The sequence below is a fragment of the Carettochelys insculpta genome, chromosome 5 (genome assembly GCF_033958435.1).
Source record: "Carettochelys insculpta isolate YL-2023 chromosome 5, ASM3395843v1, whole genome shotgun sequence".
NCBI classification, from domain to species: Eukaryota; Metazoa; Chordata; order Testudines; family Carettochelyidae; genus Carettochelys; species Carettochelys insculpta.
Window position 1 is genome coordinate 55,373,856 of NC_134141.1, and position 25,658 is coordinate 55,399,513.

Genomic DNA, 25,658 nt, shown 5'->3' on the forward strand with positions numbered 1-25,658 from the left:
AAAACAAAACAGCAGTCATGTAGCACTTTAAAGACCAACATAATAATTTATTAGGTGATGAGCTTTCATGGGACAGACCCACTTCTGCAGATCTATAACATTTCCAGTCCAGACTCAGCTATATGACACAGAGGTCCAAAAAAAATTGCAATAAAAACTGACAAATCAAATGCATGGAACTGAAGGAGTGGGGTGAGAACGGGGAATGTTAATTGTCTTGCCTGAGGTATTAGGGGGTGATGAGAAGCTCATGGCAGGCGAGCCCAGAATTCTGTAAACAGTGCAAAGAGCCCACTGTTGAGCTCTCTCTCCCGAGTCCACGGGGGTCCTCCCAGGTCTCAAGCAAAAGGCCCCCTAATGTGCTTTGCAAGGTGCCTTCAGTCCTCCAGATCTGGATTTAATGGACTTTGACATTAACGGACACCCTTTCCCCCAGCATTAGTCCATTAAATAGAGGGTTTAATGTACTCTTTCATGAAACTCTCATTGATTTACATATTATTCCTATTAAAATATTACTCATTGCCTGCACTTTACTTCCCCTTAGACATGACAGAAATAATTAGTTTACAACTAAGAGGTACAAAAAGACTCTACTTGATGAAGGTAAAAACTTCAGCGCAAGTGACATTTATGTGGCTGAAGCAGATTAAATGAGAATATGTCCTGATGGCAGGGAATGATACCTAGTCAGGAATTCATGCCAGACTGTGACTTCTCCTATTGCCACAAATCCTCAAAAACAGGATATATAAGAATATTTCCTAATGGGTGTTGTTAAGTTGTTTTCATTTTTTTCAGAGTTAGTCCAAAATACAGTGCAGTTGTCTACAAGATCCATTTTTAAATGTATATTGCTCTTAATTTGTCATTTCCTGGCCAAAATGGAGAGGATGGGCTAGAATCTGTGCTGTGCTACACAGGAGCCACAGCCCAGGATTGGGAGGCAAAGATGGCTTGATGCACTTCTCCGCTTCTAAGGGCTGCTCTGGAGAGGCACTACGTGTAAAATGCCTCATCTCCTGGAGATCCAGTTTATGGTGATGTCTCATAGTCACCAATGGCCTGCTCCACAAATCAATCTAACCATTACCATGCCTGACAATCTCCCTCCCATTCCCAAGGTATGCCTCCTTGTTGAGAGCTATGGCGTGGGCTAGACCATGACCAAGCTCCACAGCTTCCCTACACTGTAGCTCAGCAGTGTCCAATAGAAATTCAAAGATCACCACACTTGTGGCTGCCGTTTTACAATATTTGCCACATTCCCCGCTCCAAATAAATGCCCTCCCCCTCCCTCAGAGTCAGGCAACCCCAGCCCCCTCCCTGCCCCCCACATTCTAATTCAATGCCAGTGACTCACCAGAGCCTTCAGGGCCGCCACATGCTTCGGCGCAGAGCAGGTGGACGGCACTCTCCACATGCAACTCTCAGAAGGAGCCACAATTTAAAGCTCCAGAAACCATATTCACCACAATGCAGTACATGTGGTGAGTGGGAAACATATTGAACACCCTCACTGTAGATTATTTCTCGGTGATAATTAAGACAGTTTTGCAGCAGACATAAGGATATAGAAGCAGGCTCCATTTTCAAAGTTAAACGTCTAAGTCATGCCAATCACCTTCAGAGAATTAGTTGTAAATAAGCTGAGAGAAAGTATTATCGCCTGACTGGTGATAGGAAAGGGAAACAGAAGAGGAGTATTACCAACCTAAAAGTGAATCAGAGATAAGATATCATGCTCAGCAGTCAGCTACCAGTCACTTCAGGGTTGCAGCTGTTTGCCACTGCCAAATTTAAAAAGCCAGCAGTCAGAAAGGTATGCTGGCAAGGTTCCTATAAAAAGACTGCACAGGCAACCTGGCATTTCCTATCATTTGAGTGCTTGACCTTGTGTCTTCCATGTTCTTTGAACATAACTTTTTGTGCACAATTATTTATAAAAACTTATGTCTACTTAATGCACTTCTGAGCATCAATTTAACTCCATAATACAACACTGCAAAATGAATATTTCCCCATTAGTTTTTCATAGGAAAATCAATTTTCAAATTCTCCCTCTGACTGGCTTTATAATTCATCCTCCCCATTTTCTCATTATACACACGAAGAATTATTTCTGATTGTGAAAACAGGATATGCTTCAGTACACCCTTCTTTCTCTGGCATCCAACTCTGCTACTAATTGACTGGCATCTCACTTCTAGTATGAAGTCCTACTCGCTGGATCATCACCTTGTCATAGTGAGTGGGCTTGTGTGTTCCAGTGAACCCGAGGGTGATGCCGCAGGGAGTCTCGTGTTCCCAGCAGGGTCACCCATCGTGGCAAGATCAAAGGGGAGGGTCCACACAAAGAATGATCTTAAAAACCCTCAATGACAGAACAGGCATAGGATAGCAAGGGTAATGCTACAATGTCTGTGAAGGTGGATGAAGGCTGCAGTGGACAAGAGACTCTCAGTTGTCATGGATTCCACGCCACTGCACCTGAGTTTTCTATCTGTCGAGAACCGTGTGGTGGCTGCAGTGCAACAGTCCTCCCATTGTAAAGGAAGTCACGTACAGGTGTCTTCCTCTCTGTACTACTCTCCAAACCATCAAGGAATGCAAGCAACCCTTGGAGTATTTTAAAAGTAGTTGACAAGCCAACCAGAGATGATACAGTCTTCACTACCAGAAAGATTGACCTTGTAGGCAACCTTCTAGAGTTCAGTTTAGCACACCTGGCAGGGCTGCACTAACTCGAATTCACAGGGCAGCTGCATTAGCACCAGTACTCCGACCCCTCGTTAAGAGTAAGGGAAGTCAATGGGAGCAAATCCTCCTATCAATTCACTTAATGGAGATGGCATGGAAGACTAAATTATGGTATGTTGACTCCACCTACATAATCAACACAGCTGGAATTGTGTACCTTAATTTGACATTCTGCTGTACCATTGTAGTGTGGTGGAGTGGCCACCCCACTACCCAGAATGAACCCTTCTGGCAGCCATTTTGCCTGGAGCCCTGCCCCTCCCAGTCACCTGACCAGAAGTCAGGAGGTGGTGGTAGGGCTATAAAAGCCCAGGGAGAGGGCTCAGTCAGGACTGAGCCTCCAAAGGAGCCAGACAATGGCTCTGTGCCCTGTACCCAGCAGCCTGAGGACTCCGCTGGGGGGGCCAGCCTCCAGAGGAGCCAGAGGATGGCTCTGGGATCCCATCCAGGGAGGTGGAGGACCAGCTGAGTGAGGCCAAGGCCTGGGTTGAGCTGTCTGGGCCCTTACCAATCCTGACGCCCTGGGGAACCCACCGGAACCTGCTATCTTAAGAAGACCAGCTGGACCCTAAGGACCAACCAGAGTATCCACCTCAGCCTGCACCCTGAGCCAGCCTGAGGCAGCAGAACCCATAGGCCACACAGGCCTAGACTGTACCACCCTGACCCCGGCTGGACCTGGAAACCCGTGAGCACCGAGATGTCAGCAGGACATGGGGTATGTGTTGGCCGGGGGAGACCGGGATTGGCCCAGGGGGTAGAGAGAACCATGACAGGCCCTTGTGCAGCGTATTGCAGTGTGGATTCCCCACTGACCAGAGCAACATACCATGATGCTGCAACCAGGGCCCCTGGGCCAGCACACGGTGGAGTGGATGGGCATGTGTCCCCCCACTGCCACCCATTTGCCTGGTGGCAGTCTCTCCCCGCCTCTCTGCCAACACAAGCAGAGTGTCTGTTGTGCGCTGCCCCGCCCTGAGCTAGGGCCTGGGCTTTATTAGACTGTGTTTGTTTGTTGCCCCACCTTGCTCCTGGGCTTGGGCTCTCTCGGAAGTTTGCCACCCGCCCTGAGTTAGGGCCTGGGCTCCCTTTATAAGACTGTGTTTGTTTGTTGCCCCACCCTGTGCTAGGGCCTGGGCCTGCCCCACCTTGCACCAGGGCTCAGGCTCTTTTTTGGATGTTTGCTGCCCTGACCTGCACCAGGGCCTGGGCTCTCTCAGGTGTTTGCCGCCCCATCCTGAGCTAGGGCCAGGGGCCACCTAAGACTGTGGCCTTGCTGTCTCCCTGACCGAGGGCTAAGCCCTAACGAGAGCTAATTTTCCCCAGTGCCTGCCTGAAGTAAGGCCAGTGGCATTGAACTGTTGCCTCTCACCCACCTGAGGCAAGGTGGGAACCCCCCAAACTAGTGACTTGGGCGTTGTTTGGTACTCATGGCAGTGGGCTGAATTGCCACCCACTGTCCCAGAAGGGGAGGAACCCTTCCAGGAGCCCAAACCAGCTACAACTATAGACCTGCCCTTACTGTTACACATGTAGAATGAGGGAATGATCCCATTGTATTGTGATGGTTTACTACCACACTTGCCAGAGAACCACATTATATACATCAGACAAGAATTAAAAATCAACATTATTTTAAAACTAAAAATGTTAGTAATTTATAGCTAGAAAGAAAGGAAGTATTATTGTCACTTCTAATGCAGTAGAAAACTACTCAGAACAGACTAGAATGTCTGGCTTTACCATAAAATGCTTGGTTAGTGAAAAAGTGTGCCATGCTAATCACCCAAATACTGTAGAAAAATGCTCAAACTAAGATTACCGTCCAATGCTCTCCAGAAAGTTGAAAAATAAATTTGTTTCTTTCTTTGTCCGTTCCATCTGGCAAAGCACCCTTCTTAGACAGCTGAGAGTTCTTTTCAGTTTTATCCTTGAGCTTCACAGTAGTATCAACGAAACCACTCTTTAGGTATGCAGATTGTGGAATGCCTTTCTTTCTGCACTCTAGGACAAAGTCCCACTCCTGCTTTATCCTGAAATAGTGCAGATAAAGAGTTTCTGTGAATCCAATAGCAGAAGTCAAACACTTAAAAGTCTTATTCCAACCTACAAATCAGGACACACACTTCACACATGTAAATACAGGTTGAATGTCTCAAGTCTGGCACTCTCTGGACTTGACCAGTGCCGAATGAGACTATCTGCCAGACCAGAGGAGGTCAATATTGTCTAGCATTAAGGGGTAAATTACAGCTAAATAACAGCACAGGACACTAAGAGCCAGGACTGGTGGCTGTAAACAAACTTTGTGGGACCATGGAAAATTTGGCCACACCATGATTAACTGGTCGTCCAGCTAAATAAAATCGTGCTGGATTATGGATGTTGCCAGACTCGATAGTGCCAGACTAGAGAGGTTCAACCTGTACTAAAATTTGAACACACATAAATCAGATGGAAATCCTTTTGATTTTTGAACTAAAAAAAATCCTGCTTGGATTTGGAAATACATAGGCAAATGACTAAATATGCAAATTATGTATGTAAATTTAGAGGCCATTTTTAGAACTCATGGCCCAAAGCAATACTTGGGTTTGTAAGGATGAACAATAGAATTCTGATGAGTAGGATCTTCTCCAATGGATATGAGAACAGTATCATCCCCAGAAAATTATGCACCTATCAGACCTGATTTTATATGAATTTTGCTATTGATTTCAATAGGAGTAGGTAGGCTCATTCCAAAGAGGTTACAAATGTTTTACTACAGTGAAGACCATAAATTAGTCCTAGGTTTATTCCCAAAATTTTGCAACTAGAAAAATATTTTCTCAGCCTTTTTCAGCCTTTGAAAAAAGTATTTTCCTCTGACTTTTTAGATTCAAGTAGAGTTTTTACCTAGAAAAGAAAGGGCTGTCTTCTAAAAGTGTGGTATGTACATCAAAGAAGAGATGAAGCTAAATGTCAGGTAATATAATTTTACCTCTGCTAGTTTCAAAATCAATTTATTGAGGGTTTGTTTATGTGAAAAACCTGCATCAGTAAAAACAAGGGAGTCATTTTAACTTTAGAGAGAAACATTTTGGTTTAAGGGTAGCTAATTTTGGTTTGGTAAAATTAACCCGAAATAATCTATTTCCATACCCCAAAAAAATCTTCACAAAGCTTTTTGCCCCAGTTTAACCACATTATCTTAAAAGGCAATTAAAATTATATTGTTGTAACTTGGTCACATAGACAAGCCATTCTCTGAACCCAGAGGTCCCTGGCAAAACAGGGATCAGACAGTAGGAAGGCAAGAGTTAACTTAACAGAAGGCACTCACATAGGAACAAATCTAAAAAATGCTGTTATAATATACACTGAGAAAAATAGGTCCAAGACACCTACATGCTGTCTTCTAAAATTATTCTACTAGTGAGTACATCTAATTACCCTATAAAAGCTTTTTTGTTGTTGTGAACAAAAGGACGGGCAAGACAAAAGTATGTAGAGAAAAAATTAAAATAAATCGCAGAAGGAAAAAAGAGGGAAGAGAAAAAGAGAAAACAGGATTTGAACCATTAAAGGGGAAACGGAAAAGCATCCAACACTCTGAGATCACTTCTTGGATATCTTAGAAATAACCCTAACTTAGACACAACTGCTGTGTATTCCTTCTTCGTACACTCTTCTAGTCCTTCAAGTATAAGCATTCTATAATTGTTTTTGATTCTGTGGCACAATCCTCACTCTTTCATGCAGTTCCTAGATCATCCACCAAGAAATAAGCATTTCACTGTGAAAATTCAGTGAACTGAAAATTGGCTCTTTTGTGCCTCGCTTACCCTTTACTTTACATTGTCTCATTCAAGCTGGCTGAATTCAGGAAATGTAAATGAAACCCATTTTAATAGAAGAGGTGGGAGCGTAAAAATCTGCCCCATGCAAGAAGCAGGCCATGTCCATGATGACCCTTAGTCCCAACCCAGGGAGATTTGAAACTACACAGTAAAACCTACAAAAAAGGTTTATCTCTCAACCCCTTAAGTGCGACAGCAACCAGAGAAGCATTAATGACAAGAGAATGTATTTTTCTCTGACATTTTAGTGATAAAATGTAGAAAATACAAACATCTTGAGGCAACACTAATCTTTTTAGTTGTGTAAAATGCAGTTAAACGAAACCCAGCCCACTGATAATTTAATCTTTGATCAATCCAGCCAGAGAGGGACTGACTACAAAAGAATTACGACAACTACAAACTTGGTGACAAATTCAGCATGAATATAATTACAGTGATGTAAGAGTGAAGAAGAAATTTGACAGAGCCTTTTAGTGTCAGCTTAGTGCAATATACTCTTCAGAGCTTTCAAAGAAATGATCTCGTATAGTTATCATGTTAAGCACCATGAGGATAGAGACTAATGGGGCAATCTCCAATTTCATGCAGTCTGTGTCAGAATACAGACATGGCCAAATCCAAGGGCAGATGGTCTAATCACTTGCAATCATTAATTATAACATTGGGCCTGCAACACCAACCAAATATGAATCAATAAGCTTTCTTTGCCTAGAAAAAGTCTTCTATATAGACTTGGGGAAATCTGATTTTTATCAATAAACATCAATAAACGTTGACTTTTCACCCCACCCATAAAAACTTTTATTTATAATCATCTAAATTTAGATAGGAAAAGTAAGAAAGGTGCTTCTTAACAACATACTAGATTAAGTATATTCACTTTGCATATTTTGATGTAATGTTGCCAGTTTGTCTTTTAGTAGTTATAAACAAGGGCACCATTTTGTCAGGGCAACAGCAATGCATAACACGATGCCACTTGGTCTTCTTCCCATTCCCCTGACTATCATAGAATACTAGAACTGCAAGGGATCTCAAAAGGTCATCAGATTGAGTTCCCTGCCAAACACAGTCTCTAGGGTCCTGTTAGATATTTATGTAACCTGTTCTGAAATATCTCCAATTATGCAGATTCTACAACCAACCTAGGCAATTTGTTCCAGTACTTAACCACACTAACAGGTAGGAAATTTTTAACTAATGTCCACCTAAACCTCTCTTGCCCATGGCTTCTTGTCCTATCATCAGAGGCTAAGGAGACTAATTTTTCTTCCTCCTTCTTTAATTCCCTTCCAGGTACTTGAAAGTGGCTATGATGTACCCTCTCAGCCTTCTTTCTTCCAAACTAAACAAATGCAATTATTTTCATCTTCTCTCATAGGTCATATTTTCTAGGACTTTTCTCTGGACCCTCTCCAGTTTCTCCACATCTTTGCTGAACTGTGGTGCCCAGAAATGGACACAGTAACAGGGAGCCAGGGAAAAGTATAGAGATTTCAAATAACTCCTCTACCCACTCCCCTCACCAGCCAGGAATGAGAGGTGCACACACAACCTGTATACTTTTTCCTCTCTCCCTGATAGTCTGGAGAATGGGAAGAAGAGCAAGCAGTGTCTCGGTGCCCACAGTTGTGCCCCCCACCTGCCCTCCTGAAATGGATAGAGCTTTAACTTTTTGCATTTCTTTCTCTATTGTCTTTAATTACTGATAACTGTGGAAATTTGAATTGGTAAACTAAAAAAAAAGATTTAAAGTAAATGTTGATATAATCCATCAAAATTAGAAAAAAAAATACAAATATGTTTATTTAGTAAATAAATTTACAAATCAGTCCTTGACTATTTTATTCAATCTACTAGTCCAATCGCATACCAAATTTAAAAGTTCAGAGATTTTTTTTTCACGGACACATTGATAAATATAATTAAATTTAATGATATAGCTGTAGTTTGTGTGCAACTGGTAAGATCAGACCAAGTGGAAATGTCCAACTAGTGGTTCATCATTCTGATCTAGATCTTCTTCTTGGTGGTCCATCATGTCTGACAATGATGTCTTGAGCTTGCACAGGCTCATTGCTTGTGGACTCACATGGCTGAGGAGTACAAGCTTTGAACGGCATGGGTTCTCACAATAGCGGCAAGGGAATTGCCCTGGCTCTGTCGGTGCGGCTGCTGCTGTTGCTGTCCTCCTCTCACAAGCGTCAATCAGGTGTATGCGTCGATGCTCTTTAAAATTGTCATATGTGTGTCACACAAGAGCATGCCAATCTGCTAGCTAGTTGCTTTGGCTTTAATCCAGCATGAGCAATGTTGGCCTTCACACGTATTTATACCCCTTGCAAGGCCTACCTTGATTTCTTTTGCCCTGGGAGAGTTCACCACAGAGGAGCTGCTCAGGGATTCTTGACTCCTCCATTTGTATGACGTGCCCCGTCCAGAGCAACTGGGCTTTCAGAATCACAGCTTCAATGCTTGTGGTTCCTGCTGTGTTGAGGGCTTCCAGTTTCATGACTCTGTCCTGCCATCGAATGTGCACTATTCACCTCAGGCTGCATGTGTGGAAGCGCTCCAGCAGTTTCACATTTTCTGTACAAGTTCCAGCTTTCACATCCATACAGGAGACTGGACAGGACTACAGCTTTGTACACTTTCAGTGTAGTGGACTGTCAATATTGTGCTGATTCAACACTTGAGCTCTCAGACATCCTAGTGCCTGGTAGTCCTGGCAGATCCTGACATTGATTTCTTTGTCAAGGGAGCCATCATTGGCTATCACACTGCCGAGGTACTTGAACTCGTCCACTGTTTTTAACTCTGTTCCTTCAATAGACACTGAAGTGGGGAGAGCAGCAGCGGCTGCTCTGCTCTAGATAGTGTCTGCTAAAACTATATAGTTCTGTTATTCCTTATGGAACCTTTATCAAAATAAATTGTTTAATCTCAAATGGATTATCTCATATTGGGGAAATTATGCACTATTGCACATCAAATTCGATCATGCATACCTTTGAAAAAGAAAAAAGCCTATGTTAGCGAGAAAATTCTATAAAACAGTACAGCAAATTCTTGAGTGTGTTTTGGCAGGTAGGAGTTGTTTTAAGAAAATAAACCATTAGCAATTATTTGGCACTTCCAATCTTTTTAAATCTATTAACATTTCTATGCAGTGAGTAAATTGGTTTCAAGTCTAAATGCTTTGTTTTAAAGATCAACTATTTTTAAGGATCTGGAAATCCCAGAAAACATTTTCCCCTACAATAAATACATAAGAGGATGAGGAAATATTTTATTGGACCAACTTTCTAACTCATCCACTCTTGTGTTGTGATAAAACTGGATTTGACACAACTGGCAGTATTTTTGTGTATTAAGGCCCAATAAATGTAAGCAAGGGAACCACATAAGAATAAATTGGCCTTACTTAAGCAGACAGAACAAAACCAGCTGTAAACTGCAATTTTATTGACTGGGATAGATAAAGAGAAAGGACACATTCTTGAGAAGGCAGGAGAAATGTGGAGAATTGATCCTGAAGTTTGTGTTTTTTCTGAAGCTGCTTTGCTAATAAGGAAAATAATTAATTACTATTGGCTGTTGCCAGGCCTGCCAATGGCCAGGCTGAGGGGCAAAGAGGGCAGGAGACCAGGGCCCTTTAAATTACTGCCAGAACCCCAGATAGTGTTGAGGGCTGCATGGAGGAGGCTAGTCCCTGCCCCGCCCCTTCTGCTCAAGGCCTCGCCCCTTCTGGGACAAGGCACTATCCCCTCCACCTTGCCCAAGAGCCTGGTGAATCTATCAGCCCCCCAGCTGTTGCTAGGGAAATCATTAGCTATTATGTATTATGTGCTTTGTCTGGAGAAAGAAACTAGAGAGAGTTAAGTTACTACTGCTCTAGGTTCTGAAAATGCTAAGTAACCCTGGGGCCAATGTAATGACATATAAGAGGATTGCAGAAATAAATCTTCGTAACCCCTGGAGTTTATTTAATTATTAATAATAGTTCTATTGAGCTGCAAATTGCTTGATTCTCATCCCAACTTTTAGTGAATATTGCATTTGTTTTAAAGAGACAGTGTTCTTGTGGTGTTTGAGAAAGAATCTTGCCACAATTGAGCCCAACAGAATGGGGCATATGGCATGAGAACATCCTAAAAAGTGTTATTTTGGGGCACAGAGATTGTGCAAGTGAGATCTAAAGCCTGAATTCAGCAAAATACTTCAGCACAGGCCAAACTTTAAGCATGAAAATAATCACATTGGCTCTAATGAAGTTATGTATGTGTTAGCTATATGCATGTGTACACATGTGGCTGAAACAGAAGTCACTCTTCCACTAAAACTCTGTCAGCATTGTGATAACATCTCTACAGGTCAATCAAGTATCAGATTTCAATCAGTCCTGAAGGTATTATTTTTGATGTATGGAATAGAACCATCAAAGACTGTGAATATTTAAGTGTTACTGTTGTGGTTATTGCTGATCTTGTCCTCACAAGGACTTAGCCTCCGCACACCTTGCAAATAATACCTGTTATCATTTTTATGTGCGAAGATTAAACAAACTACTCTTCTCCCCCTCATGTGGATGGGAAAGTTCTTTGTTGCTCCCATTTTAGGTTCACTTTGAGAGGAATACAAATAATCGCTGTGGGGTACATTAAAAAATTATATATTTTGAAAGAAGTGATCTGTTTGGAAAATGACTCATGTGACTAGACTAACATCCTAAAGGATTTCAGAGGCATTCATTGAGAGGATACCATTCATTTTTGAGGGTGAGCGCCTAAAATCCTTTTCCCAGCGTAAGTAAAGACCTGCTCAGTAGGTGAATGGGAGGTCACAAAGGAAGAGAGAAGTGCTTTAGGAAGAGGTGTGATGTTTCATTAGATGGCACTCTTCCCTCAGAATCAGAGCTGAAAAGGCAGCCCAGCAAGCTACTTGCGGGTACCGTATTAATTGACATGTCATCTCCTGTGTGAGACTCAAGACTTAGCCACTTGAGTATATTAAATGATCCCACGAGATCTTTTCTATGAACAGGATTGTTAATCTTGGCCAAATTGCAGTTTAAGCAATTCTGTTTAATGAAATTTTTCCCATAATTACAATTATTCTTGTCTTCTAGTCCTAACCCACTGCCCTGTTGTACTGGATTGCAGTTGAAGAATGTAGTCTGGGACGTCGCTGAGAACTATTTTGTCATAAAAATATCTGATTGAGTAAATATACATGAACAAAAACAAATTATACTGCTGCAATGGTAGTTAACATTGCCTAATTACTTCTAGCCTAATCACCAATTTTCCAAAATATTTTATTTGGCCTAAGTTTATTCAAAAAGTTACTCAAAAAAAGCTAAAGCATTTTCAGCTCAGTAAAGGTCTAAATATAAAACACTTTCACTCTTAAAAAATAACTACTATCAATTAAACAGCTGGAACTAGAACAATAAAGTCCTTCAGAGAAATATAGAGGATGCTTTGAGTGTTCTACTGAGAATTAGTGTTGATTAACCAAGTCATGAGCCTTTGAAAAAACATTGCACATGGACTTAATATTGTATAGGTTTTAGTCATACATTGAGAAAGCGTCCAACTTATGGTTAACGTGCTACACACTGAAAAGTTAAGGGAAGACAAGAAATGAGTAAGGCAGAGCTCACAGAACTATCTCAGGGGATAGCCATGTTAGTCTGTAGCTTCACAAAATCAAAGCAGCACCTTAAAAACTGACAATTTTTTTTATAAGGTCATGAGCTTTTGTGGGCAAAACTCAATCAGATTAGACTGATCTGATAAAGTAGGTCTTACTCATTAATAAATTTGTTAGCCTTTAAGGCAGGCATGTCCAACCCGCGGCCCGTGGGCTGCATGAGGCCCTGGACAGCTAGTAATGTGGCCCCACAAGATCCTAAACTTTCTACATTATTATGTGATTTACATACATTAACTATATTGTATATTTTATATGCGGCCCAAGACAATTCCTCTTCACTCAATGCGGCCCAGGCAAGCCAAAAGGTTGGACACCCATGCTTTAAGGCATTACAGGTCTGCTTGTTTCTTGCACAATTCCCTCACTAAATTCATGTTTTGTTGGTGGGCTGGGAGTGAACCAAAGGCATAGGGGAAAACCTTTGTGTCTTGACTGGACATTTCCACACTTCTCAGAGCTTAGGAATGCAGTCTTAGCTCTGTATTAACACAGTGCATGTTTTTGAGTTGCACACTGCTGTAAGTTATAAGGTACTCATTTGTATTTATTTACTTAAAAAGAAAAGGTGGAGACAGACTTCCACATCATGAGCGCTTTTAACATACTATATGCTTCTCAGATAGAATGCCAGATTTCTATTTACACTTCAGTATTACAGGATGTAACAAAAGATCACTGAGCATCATCTCACTATAGAACTACCAATTTGAAGCTGTACTGGAAGCAACATTACTTACATTTCAAAATGATAATCTGTATGTAGACACTGACAGTGCACTAAACACAAACCTGTTCCCATGGATAAGCTACTGGCTCTATTCTCTAGAATTTGTATCCATTTCCATACAGATGCAGTGAGCATATAATAACATAAATCACATTTTGTGGCTTACAATTTAAGCCATGGTCAGGAAAATTTAGGGTGAGCTTTTCTAATGGGTTTGGGAATCTGAAACAAAACAGTTACTCCTGGAGAGAATACTGTGCCTTATGTTTTAAGATACAGAAAGCAAAATACTAAACTAGCTATGGGCCCCACTGTAAAAGTGACCTGCTGTTCAGCAGTCCACCAGCTTTTCTGAGTTCATCCATGACATCTCCATATCCCAAAGCCACTTCACATATGTCATCTCTCCAAGTGTATCAAAATGCCAACAGACAATTTTAAAGTGTGTTGCGAAACATACAGAACCTCCCTGCTTATGCAGAAAGTCAACTTCTTTTCAATCCACGAAGTTCCCTTCCAAAATAAGTTTGCAGAAAATAAAGCTTCGCCCTTGCAGAAGCTATCCCCCCACTAGGGATGCATATAACCTACACCCAAACAAATAAAATCTTTGATGGTGAGAGACAAAAAAAAAACAGCAAATCTTTCCTTTCAGTAGGGACACAAATAGGATTCCCCATAGAGCACTTATTCAATACACTCTCCTTTCTTCTAGAGCTGTGTTCACTCCAAAACCTACCCTTGCTTGTTCGCTTTTCCCTTTTATACTCTATGCATGGTCCTGATTGTTTACAGAGCCCGGTTCCACTGGCTCCACTTGGGGGAGCCAGGAGCAGAAGCAGGCATGCCTGCTGCCCCTTTTCCACATCCCCATAGCTTGGAGGAGCTGGGTAGAGCACTGGTGCAGGTGCCACCCTGTTCCTGCCTCCCCATGGCTTGGGGATGCCAGAACCTTTGCTGGCAAAGCTGGAGCCCCCTTCCTGGTGCCCCAAGGCATGGGGAAGCTGAGGAGGTCCCCTGCAGGGCACCAGCCCCTTTCTTGGTATCCCAAGGCATAGGGCATCATGGAGCCACAGCTGCCCCCTACAGCCAGGGAGCTCCCTCCTCCAGAAGAGTGACAACCCCCAGAGGGCAGCCAGCACCAGAATAGGGCGACCATCCATCCCATTTTGGACGGGACAGTTGTATTTCACACTCCATGAAGGCATCATCTCCCCCACACAGGTGTCCCATATTTGGCCTAGGTAAATATGGTCACCTTAAGAAAGGAGGATAAGAAGAAGAAAAAAAAGGTGAGGGGGAGTCACCTGTCATTAATAGGACCAATGATAGAGATCTCTGTTACACCCAAGGTTAAATGCGTCAAACTTGCAAATTAATTCCAATTCAGATGTTGCCCTCTGTAATCTTGCAGTAAAATCCTTTTGTAGAAGAATAGCTATGTTCAAATCCTTTACTGAATATCCAGGGAGGTTAAAGTACAGGTTAACACCATAGGTTTATGAGTATGTTCAATTCCTATGTCGGATTTATGTCTATTCATCATTTGATACAGAAACTGTCCAGATTGTGCGATGTACATGTCAGAGGGGCATTGCTGGCACATGAAGGCATATATCACATTGAATGGGATATTGCATGAATATGCAGGTGTATGAGCTCCTGATATTGTGGCTGATATGGTTAAGTCCAATGATGGTGTCTCTAGTATACATATGTGGACAGAGCTGGCAATGGGATTTGTGGGTTTGGTAACCTATTTGTTAGTCTTTAAGGTGCTACAGGACTGCTTGTTTTTTGTGAAGCAACAGTCTAACATGGCTACCCTCTGAGACTACCCAAGGAGAGGCACTTTCTTACTCAGAGATCAACTTAACTGTAAATTCAATCAAAGCTCTTTTCCTTACAGGCAAAACTGTAATGTGGTGGAAAGCATAGCATAGTGTTAAGTGCCAAGTATTAAACTAAACTAAAAGCAGATTAATAGCTCTCAGAAGGTAACTCCTTAACAGTTGCAGAGAGGGGTTTCTTTCCGCCTCACCTGCCCCTGCTTCAAGAGCCATCAAACTCTGAGGCACTCCTGGTATAATGAAATGAGCCTTTGCAGCATCCACAAATGCCGGATAGTGCATTAAGGTTAGAATTTTTGAAAGGGCTTCACCAACGGTTGTTGGTACTGAGAATTTGGAAACAGGGCTGAGTGCTTTTTTGACAATCTGGCTCTAGAATCTCAATAGGCAGCTCTAGCTAACTGACATGTTTTTAGGCACATACATCTCTTGGAAATTCTGTCAGGTGGTGAAAGGGGTTTTCCTTTAACAGTGATTTAACAATAATTAATTGCCATTTTTTTGGAATGTTGGCCACATTGTTGTAACTGCCTGACCCTGCAGCAATGGAATTAACTGGAGTGTTGAAATTAACTTCAATAAATGAAGTATCAGTTCATAATAGGGTCAGGTTCTGATATACTTACACTAAGTAATATTTTACTTCTGGAGTCCTCTTATTGACATTATTTGGAAAGTGTGATGTTTCTCAACATAAATAAGAGCATCAGAATCTGGCTCAGTGTCATGGGATAAAGTACTGTATCAATTTCTGGCTTAAAAAGAATTCCCTCATGGATACAGAAATTCACTTTCTCTATGTTGCTGTATTCTATATCAAAATCTGGGTCTACTGAAAAGATCAAGAAGAGGTTTGGAGCTTTATTAATGAATATAAGAAAATTGGAGAGTGGCTGGGAAGAACAGATCATGAAGCATTGATACTTTAGTAGACGAGATGGGTTTTATGACAAACAAGCACAGATGTCAACTACAGTGAGATTGTTATCATCACGGAAAACATGACTCAGAGAACAGCTTTGGGTCCTGCCCTAGTCCACTGGCAAAAAATGAGGTAGCTAAAATTAGCAGCATTGCAACAGAAAAAAACTACCACTTGCCATATTAAGGTGCCCTCTTTTTCTATCCCTAGTGAATTCCCTAATGTGTGCCAGTTGTGGTTTGCTTTTGTACTAGCCAACATGAACAGGAAAGAAAATGGCCAGTGGTTCACAATGTTTTGAAAACCTACGCTCTGTACAAATGAGTCAGAGTGAAAAAATGGAGAGATGCACAAATTAGGGGCCAGACTGTGGCCAGCCACTACATTGCTGCCTAAAGGGAGCAGGGAACCCTGCTTCTTGTACCCCTTTGCAAGGGCCAGCAGTAGCCTGGCTGGCAAGTGCAGGTACTTATCCTTCCTAAAAGCTTGGTGGGCACTAGCTATGTGAAAGAGGACAAGAAGGTAAAAGGTGAAGATGAGGCTCCTGGCCTATCTCTCATCCCCAGAACAGTCAGAGAAGTTGGTTGGCACAGAACAAGGAACTCTTTGCACTACCTGGAAGCAGGATTTCATACTGCCACCCACCATGCAAGTCTTGGAGTACCTCCCACATAAAATCATTAGCAACAGATAAATCCTTGTGGGACTTCATGGGCTTGCTGGCACTCTCCTCTTTTTAGGTAAAAGTTCTGCTTAGGGTATGTTCTCATTTTTGTCTTTGTTTGACAGTGATTTGGGGGGGGCAGTGCAGGGGGTGTCAGTGGCATGTCATTCTTGCAGTGGAAAAGCTTTCTCAAAAGAAGATGATTTTGCAGCATTTCCCCAAGATGAATTCTGAGTTAGCCTGATCTCCTCTGCAAGGTTGTTCCATACACAGATTGCTTTGACCAAGGTGTGCTTTCTGGCATGTACCTTGTCCCGGGCTTTTAGACAGGGATGTAGCCTCATGTGAGGCTGAGCTGCACAGGAGACCCCAGGAGTGACTCCCACTGAATCAGCCAGATTTCACCCTGGGATTCCTGCTGTCCCTCCAACAAAGGCACCATTCAGCCCTAGGCACTTTTCAGCAAAGAAATTTTTTCCCCTCCTTTTTCTCCCTCTTCCCTAAGCAATAAGCCTGGTATCAGTAAAGTCCTACAAATGCTTTACTCAGAGCCCCCAACTTTCTGTGTTCCCAGGCGGTAGGGAGATGGGGGTTGCTCAAACCCCACAACACATCAGGCCCTGCTCCACTCCACCCCTTCCTTCAAGTTCCTGCCTCACCCTTGCCCCACATTCCTCCCCTTCTCCCAAACTCCCACCCCCACTCCCTTCCATTCATCCTCTCACCTCTGCCTGCCCCTGCTCCTCCCTCTTTCCTCCAACGCCTCTTGTGCCCTGCTGAACAGCCAATCGCAGCAGGCAGGAGGCACTGGGAGAGAGGAAGAAAAGTCAATCCATGGGGCTGTCAGTGGGTGCTGAGCACTTCACTGTGATTTTTTTCCCGTGGGTGCTCCAGCCCTACAGCACTAATAGTGCAGGAAGAGGTGCTGACTCCATCTTCGTGATATAATAGTACAGTGGCTTTAATGGAGATGATCACAAAGAAACTGAACTATCACTTAAATCATTAATAAACTATAATAAAGCAATCAGTATGAGCCATAGAGGTGAACGGTATTGTATTCAAGCCTTTATTTTGCTTTTCATTTGCGATGACAGAAGTCTTTTTTAATAATTCTTTTGGTCTGTTCCCCCTTTTCTCCTTTTATGGAATTCAAAAACACTCTACCTGCATGTATATTTCTTCACTTTTGTTTCTTCTGACAGCATAACACAAAGCATTGATTACTACAGTCTCTCACTAGTATATTTTCATAAGGGTTCCATAATAAATGCAGCACCTTCATATGTCACTTTTCATGAACAAGAATAGAAAGGGGAGAGCACATTGACATATTTAAATTGAATCTGTGCAATGAACTAGCACCCATCAGTAAACTGCAGTTTAGAGAGTTCAGCAATTAATAAGATAAGACAATATATCCGTTTGTATTGTATTTCTGTTAGTCATTTCAAGGGAGATAGAAAGTTGAATCAGCAAATCCAAACCAACTAAATTAAATGGATTCTTGGAATCATTTGAATACCCTTTGTATATAATGAAATTAACAGATACATTAATGAAATAAGTTAAATAGAAGAGTAGTAGGTTGGCTTACTTCTCTAATGAGCTTTTTGCTAATCTTTCCTTCTCCTTCTTTTGAACTGCTTTGTACTTCTTGACCTGAGTTTCCCAGAATCCTCTTACAGCAGAAATGTCAAATATTATCACCTGATGTCCCATGTTATTGACATTAAGCTTTTCCTATAAAAAAAAAGTGTATCATTAAGGTGTCATCCTAAGTAGGACCAAACACCACAAGTAGTTATTGTACTGATCCAGCTCCTTACAGCTTGTTTTGGGAAAAAATGGACAAAAATATTAACTTGATTAAGGGAACAGTAATAGTAATAATAACGGTTTATAAAGATCATGTCAACCCCAAATGATCCTAAAGTGTTCACCAAACTTCAGTTGTCATCATGCTGACCTTTTCCCAGGCTACTACTCCTTATTGCAGTCAACGTCAACAAGTCAACAAGTGTTCATCAGGGAATTGCAAGAGGCAGGATCAGTCCCTTCAGATACAGAAATCACTTCAACTACTGCTGAAATGCAATCACTGATCTGCAAAATGTGGCAATTGTTTAGTAGACCAAGACAATAGGGCCTGCACCCAGCCAGATACTTCACATACCTACATTTAAACAAGAAATTGAGTACAGTTCTGAATTGGAGTTTAAGCCAGGAAATTAAGTGTGCAGTATCACCTGAAACTGTAAAGATAAATGAGACAGTGTGATTACCTGCAGCCTGCTCCTCAGAAAATCAGTGGCAATATTACCATTGCACTGCAGTGTTGGAATTTAGTCAGGACATGAGTGTTCTGTGGAATTTTTGGATATGTCTACCTGGGCTGAGACTCAAGTTTGAGCCCAAATCCTCAGGACCTGGACCAAAAAGGGTTGGTCCACGCCTGAGTCATGCTGAGTCATTTTGGAGTGTGGACACGACTCAAGCCCCAGACCCAAGTTGAAAGGCCTTGTAGTGCAGTACAGGAACTTTAGCACAGCTGACAGACCTGCATCCTGTAATTGTAAATCCAAGTTTACAATGCAGTATGGACACTCAAGTATGGGCTTGGCAATATAGAGTTCACAAGTGAAGGTCCTGTAGGCCTGGATTCACAGTGGCATGTAGACCTCAAAGACAGCGTGTCCAACAGAGACGATGCCCTTTGTGCTGTTCTAGGTCACTGATTCACTACTGACACAGAGGGAAGTAAGCAAACCACCCACTTAATCACCAACACTGGTACAAGTATAACTTGGACTAAAAATCAGTAAACTGTTCTTTCTCAGAGTCATTACAGAAGGTGTAATCATCTCAGTTCAGTTTTTTTTTATCATGAGATACAGCTAATCTATCTATAGAGGGCTTTTGTTATGCCTACTTGTTCATAAAATGGTTCACTGAGTGAACATGAGGAAATCTTATAAAACAGAATTCTGGAAGCTTTTTAAAAATAATTGCTTCCACCAAGATAAAAAGTGCTGTTTCTTCTCTTCCTTTTTTTTTTAAAGCTTCACTTGAGATTTCATTAGATGCCACTTTTATTATATTGTTCCTTAGTAAAACACACAAAGGACTTGAGCTGTCAAGCTACTGCTGAAGAAATAGCCTGTCCCTTACCTTCATGTGTATTTTTAAGCTTTCAGGTATTAATTTTTCCACGATCTTACTCTAATCACTGTTTCCAGGCCTCCTAACCTTCATCTGGGGTCACTCACAGTCTGGCCTTGAGTCAAAACACTGGGGAAGTGGGAAGGGAACAGAAGGAATAAATGGTCATCAAATCCATATTTTATTCTGCTTTTTTCTCTTTTTCTCTTGCCCTACAAAATATCTCCATACTAGAGGGCATATTAAGAAACACAAAAATAAGTTGTTTATTAACAAAACACTACAGTCTCCACAAATCAAACCCTTGGGGTGTGCGTGAAGTATATGTAGACTGATTGAACAAGAAGGATTATATCCTCAGAGATATTCTAAGTACTCTCATGAAGATGCAGAGCCTCTGAACTCGGACATAGAGAGATGCTGGTGTCTTTTATATCATTGGATAACTATACGAACTTTACATTTCCTGCTGGTAAGGACATGTCTGTTGTTTGTTTGTAGTTGAGTGTTAACAATGATGCAAAAAATAGCTCCTAGTGTTTCTTCAACCCATGGCTGACAAAAGTAGAACCCTATTAATAGCAATGTCATGTGAACACTGACCTTACTCCTCTATGGAAAGTTTTGCCTATAATCAGATGTGGTGCAAACACTAATGCCATGTTTACACTAGCGAGTTTACAGTGGCACAACTACACTAATGCTCTCCCATCAACAAAAACAACAAGTGGTGGTAGCTACATCAGCAGGATATTGTGCTGTCTACGCCGGCCCTTCTGTTGGAGTAACTTATGTAGCTCCAAGGGCTGGTTTTTTAAACATCCGAGTGACATGAGCTATACCAACAGAAGTGCTAGTGTAGACGAAACCTAACTTGACTATTGATGTATACTTTGCCACTTAGAAGAAAATACTTTACTTTAGAAGTAGTTGCTAGTGACCTTCACATAGGGAAGGGGACAGAAGTCCTCTCTCCATCACAGTTTTGTCATGCTCTACCATGTGCCCAAAGCTACAAAACTCAGCTCCCTTTGCTCCCATCTTTTCACCAGCAGATGTGGGAGTAGTGTTGGCCAGGAGTGAGAGAGAATGTTTCCTGTAAGCTGCAGGCTTGGGTGGCCAGGAGAGATTCAGGTGCCACCCCGGTGATTAGTAGAGCACCCACAGCCAACCAAGGCCATCAGCCTGTGTTTCTGCTGGTGGTGCACATCCACACATGCCTTGGTACACAACAATATTTATTCTGCCAACAGACGGAGAAAGTTAGAGAGACAAATGGTGAGACGACTGTCAAGGTCTGCATACAGCTTCTGACCTCTAAGTAAAAGGAAGCCATAGGTAAGAGAAGAGAATACAGTGAAACCAATGTGTTTCATACATTGTGTGGGCTTTCACCATCCAGGCCAGGAGAGCATTTCCTGTAATGTCTGCAAAGCTTACTCTACATCTGCAAACTCAGTACAGCTAAATACCTTCTTCCATGGATGAAGTCTGCTTCTGAATTACACTACAGGTCATCAATACCCCTTTCTCAGATGATGCATTCTTATGACAGTTACTCAGTCTTATGAAGTTTTAGTGATCGTGAAAGCAAGGCTCTTTGGTAATGTACTACTGTAAAATGAAAGCACAGCGCCTTCCAGGGAGGAAAGGTTGCAGGACCATAAAGAGAAAGCAAGAGTATGATTTACAAAAGCATCACCTTTGGAAAAAGGAGTTCTGCATACAGGAATCAATGGTAGCAGATAGTCTTACCACTAGTAATTCACACTCAGATATCGGCAGGTTAGTGGGCCTCAATCAATATCTTCAACACATTGGGCCACATTCATCCCTAGTGTCTCTCTGTTGATTTCAACCGAGTTTGGTCAGGAACTAAGCTCATCCATTAACTAGAAGTCATGGCTATTGTAAAGAATATTGTAAAATCTTTGTCTGCTCTTTAGGGGGATAGGATGCATTGTATACCTAATATTTTTCAAAGAATTGCATATTATTTTTAAATAACTAAATGGGGGGTATCAAATGCTGAATGATTTTAAACTACTGTTATAAATAATAGTTTCAACATTATCTCATAGCTGCAGGTTATAGAAGTTGAATGTTGTTCTCATTTCTCATTCTTTCTGCTTTTGTTATTTTCACATTTGTTTTCCAGACATAAAGGGATTTAAAATTGATTTTCTGTTTTACTTACTTTTCAGAAATACAGCTTAGAGCCCAGTCTTGCAAACTTGTATTCCTATGAGTAATTTTGCACATGAGTAGGCCCATTGAAGTCAATGTGACGATTTAGTTGTATAAAACTATTCCTGAATATGGGCTTTGGTAGAATCAAAGCTTCAAAAGGCCAAAAATAAACAGATGGTATTTATCATATTCTTACTGAAATAATTGTAACAGTCATGCACAATTCCACCATCAGGATGAATATCTGCTTGGTATCTGACACATGACAACAGGCAGAACAGATTGTGACTCATATAGACCTTTTTTAAAAAAAAATGTAGTTTCTTGTCCAATGTTCTAGATTTTTATCCCATAAATTAGAAATTAAAAATATGGTAACAACTAGGACTCCACTACCCAAGAAATAGAAATCCATGCTGTTAGGTGTTGTACAAATAAAGAACCAAAAGAGGGTTCCTGCCCCCAAAAGTTTATGACTTCACAAAATGAATATAAACAAGACCTACACATAAACGTACATTCCTCAGCCCACACAATCGTTGCCTGATTTTGCAATGTGTTCAGAAGATTAATAAAGCCGAGTTCTGGCAAACCAAGGCCGTGTCTACACTAGCCCCAAACTTCGAAATGGCCGTGCATGAGCAGATGGGAATAAGGGGACTTCGAAGTAGGCAGGGTCCTTTTGGGTCAATTTCGAAGCGCCGTGGCCGCCCGCATGCTAATAAGGTGCTGAATATGTATTTCAGTGCTTCATTAGTAAACTTCGAAATGGCCATTTGCATGGGCATTTCAAAGTTTTTGGCTAGTGTACACATAGCCCAAGTGAGGAAGAAATAGCCAGAAGTGAGAATTCCTCACCTAGGCCTAGGAATTGCCATTGGTTTAGCTATGTCTCTCAGGCTACGTTTACACGGCACCCTAAATTTGAAATAAGATATGCAATTTGAGCTATGTAAATTGCATATTTTATTTTGAGTTTATTTTGAAATAGTCTGTTTTGGCATTTGGTGCTATCTAAACAGTGCCAAATGTCAAAATAATGTGCTATTTTGAAGCATCCCTTACTCCTCCTGCAATGAGCAGAATAGGGATGCCAAAAAAGTGCACACATTATTTCAAAAAATATTTTGAAATCATGGATGCATTTCAAAGACTCAGAGTAGCTATTTTGGGATACCGAGGTATCCCGAAATAGCTCTGCCATGTAGACATAGCTTCAGGGTCATAAAAAAACTTGCATAGACAGCATTCCCATCAACCTAGCTATTGCCTCCTGGAAAGGTGGATTTCCTGTGTGACAGGAAAAGCCCTCCCATAGTGGTACTACTGTAGTGTTTTCAGTTTAAACACACACAGAGAAAGCCCTCCCAGCAGCTCACTCTCCTTTATACTGAGGGACTGTGACCCTCACTCCTAAGGGTGTGGTTCACTGTCCCATATAATTAGGGTGACCATCCATCCTGGTGGAATGGTCCTGTATTTGGGATGCCAAAAAGGCATCTCAACTTATTTTTTAAAAGGTACTTATCCCATATTTGGGCCCTCCTCTCGCTTACATTTTCCGCCAGCAGCTTTGCAGGTGCAGCTGCTGGCGGGAGTCACTTCCCTGAGCCTCAGGGAAGTGGGGTGGGGAGCATGGGTAACTGCCATTTGCCCAGGGCTTGGTGAGCACTGGGGGCTGCCGCTTCCCTGGGGTGCCCAGGGAGCGTTGACAGCTGTGGCTTCCCTGGGCTCTGGAAGAGGGCCACCAGCTGCTGCTTTCCCAGGGCTCCCAGGGAGTATTAAGAGCTGATGCCTCCTTCCTTGCTCCCCGGGGCTTGGTGGAGCTGGGAAAAGTCGCCCCTCCATCCTATATCTCCCTGTCCCGTATTTGGGACAGGGAGATATGGTCACCGTAGATATAATGGCACCTAGACCACTTACAGAGAGAAAGAATGAGTCTCTTCTACAGCCTCAGCTGAGAGCCAACTGTTTCAGGAACAGAGTAAAATGCCTGTGTCTGCCCCATGTATCAGACACATCTGCCCCAGTTACTGAACTTGGAAGAAATACGTTAGCTGTCTCAAGACCACGCTGGAGTAATGTGTTCTTGCTTGCACAGTTCCTTTGCATTCTGATGCCCTGCCAATGAGTGCAGTGTGAGGGTTTAGGGTACACAAGTTAGAAAGTTTAAAGACAGAGGGCTACTCAAAATTAATCCTGCTCCAGTGATTACATTATACCATCAAGAGTGTCATCTCAGGACACTCTTTTGGCCGTGGAACTATGGAGGTTAGTATACTGCAGCTCTGCCTCCTCCTGGTCATGGACATGTCCGTAGCTTCTTCAAGAACGCTCCCTGCACACCTGAGTATGGAGGAACCAAGTGGCACAAAGCTGGTGACATCAGGTTTACAACCCTCAAGAATTCATCTTCCATCAGGGCAGCCCTCAGCTTCCTCATTAGAACAGTTTATCTCCTTTGTGACGTCAGAGACATGCATAGCAGATGGAACCAGCACCTAGAACCTGTCCCTTTGTGCTCTAGGTGCTATCATACATCACCAGTCTTCTCAAGGATGCTGAGTTCATGGTGAGCCCTACAGCATGACTAACCTGCCATATGCATTAATATGCTATATTTGTTCAGTGATAACATGATCTGTGGTTTGAGAGTCAAGACGTGCAAGATAATATATCTGTACTGCATGACTCAACAGTACAAGAAACAGCAGTGTTAATAGAATAGCATCTTATTTAAATTATGAAAAAAGTAGTTGCTACAGAGGTTTCCCCCAAGTTTTGGGGTTTTGGGGATGTTCAGTACCACTTTAGCCTACAGTAAGAAACACTGCCCTCATACACAGCAATGGACACCGTATAAATATTTTTACTATGTTTAACTTAAAATGGTATGTTTTGTTCACAAAGATCTATTAGCTAGTTAGATTTCCTCTACCAGTTCTCAATTAGGTATAAGTGGCCTTCAGAGGCTGAGGTTCTATAACTCTTTTTCTGTTCTACTCATAAATTTTGACAGACAGTGAAAATAAATGACCAATCTCTTCGACCATTTATTTTATTGAAAATCATTTTCACACCAACATATGTCCTTGAGATATAATAGCAAAGGTTTATTACAGTGCAGATATGAAGAGAGCAAATAGCTGGTCTTATAAGCATTGTGTGTGTATAATACAGCACACTGGGTTGAATTTGTACCAGGTGTAAATCTACTGAAATCAGTGGAGATACACCTAGGGTGAATTTGATCAGCTAGCTTTAAAGTATAAAATATAAATTTCTTAGGATGTAATACCCTGCATCTCAGTTATTTTTCTCATACACATTGGTGATGAATCTTTTGTAGTTCATCAACAGCAACAAAGACATGATGACAATTTCTCCTTTCTGCCTCCCAACGTGACCCCCAAATCCAAAGAAACTCTAGTTGCAGTCATTAATCATTAAAGTTGCCACTTACCTACAACTAAAAGAACACAAGTGTCCAGAGCTCCCGAGTATGCACTGTGGTTAGTTTAGAGAGGACTCCAAAGTTGTTTACAGCCCCAACATAGTTCATGGTGAGCCAGATTTGTTTGAACCCCACAGCGTGACTAGCCTTCCATGTGCATTAATATGCTATATTTGTTCCGTGATAACATGATCTGTGGTCTGAGAGCCGAGACATGTGCAAGATAATATATCTGTACTGCATGACTCAACAGTATGAGAAACAGCCGTGTTAATAGAATAGCATCTTATTTTAATTATGGGAAAGTGAGAAAGCTAACATCACTGAAAACTGTAACCGATGAATATTTAAACCACACACAGGTGT

General features: G+C 41.8%; 1 protein-coding gene across 2 annotated transcripts in view; it reads right to left on the bottom strand.

The window, feature by feature from the left end:
• The window catches only part of LRRC2 (leucine rich repeat containing 2), a 140,159-nt gene extending 114,701 nt beyond the window's left edge, over nucleotides 1-25,458 (bottom strand). The window contains exons 1-3 of one of the 2 annotated variants that reach the window (XM_074995096.1): nucleotides 25,302-25,457; nucleotides 18,084-18,229; nucleotides 4,583-4,793 (exon numbers count right to left, since the gene is read on the bottom strand). In XM_074995096.1, coding sequence (XP_074851197.1) covers nucleotides 4,583-4,793; nucleotides 18,084-18,208 — 336 coding nt within the window. In that variant the 5' untranslated portion in view covers nucleotides 18,209-18,229; nucleotides 25,302-25,457. Of the gene's footprint in view, nucleotides 1-4,582; nucleotides 4,794-18,083; nucleotides 18,230-25,301 lie in introns of both variants that reach the window. The other variant, XM_074995095.1, reaches the window with a different exon arrangement.
• Nucleotides 25,459-25,658: the final 200 nt, after the last annotated feature.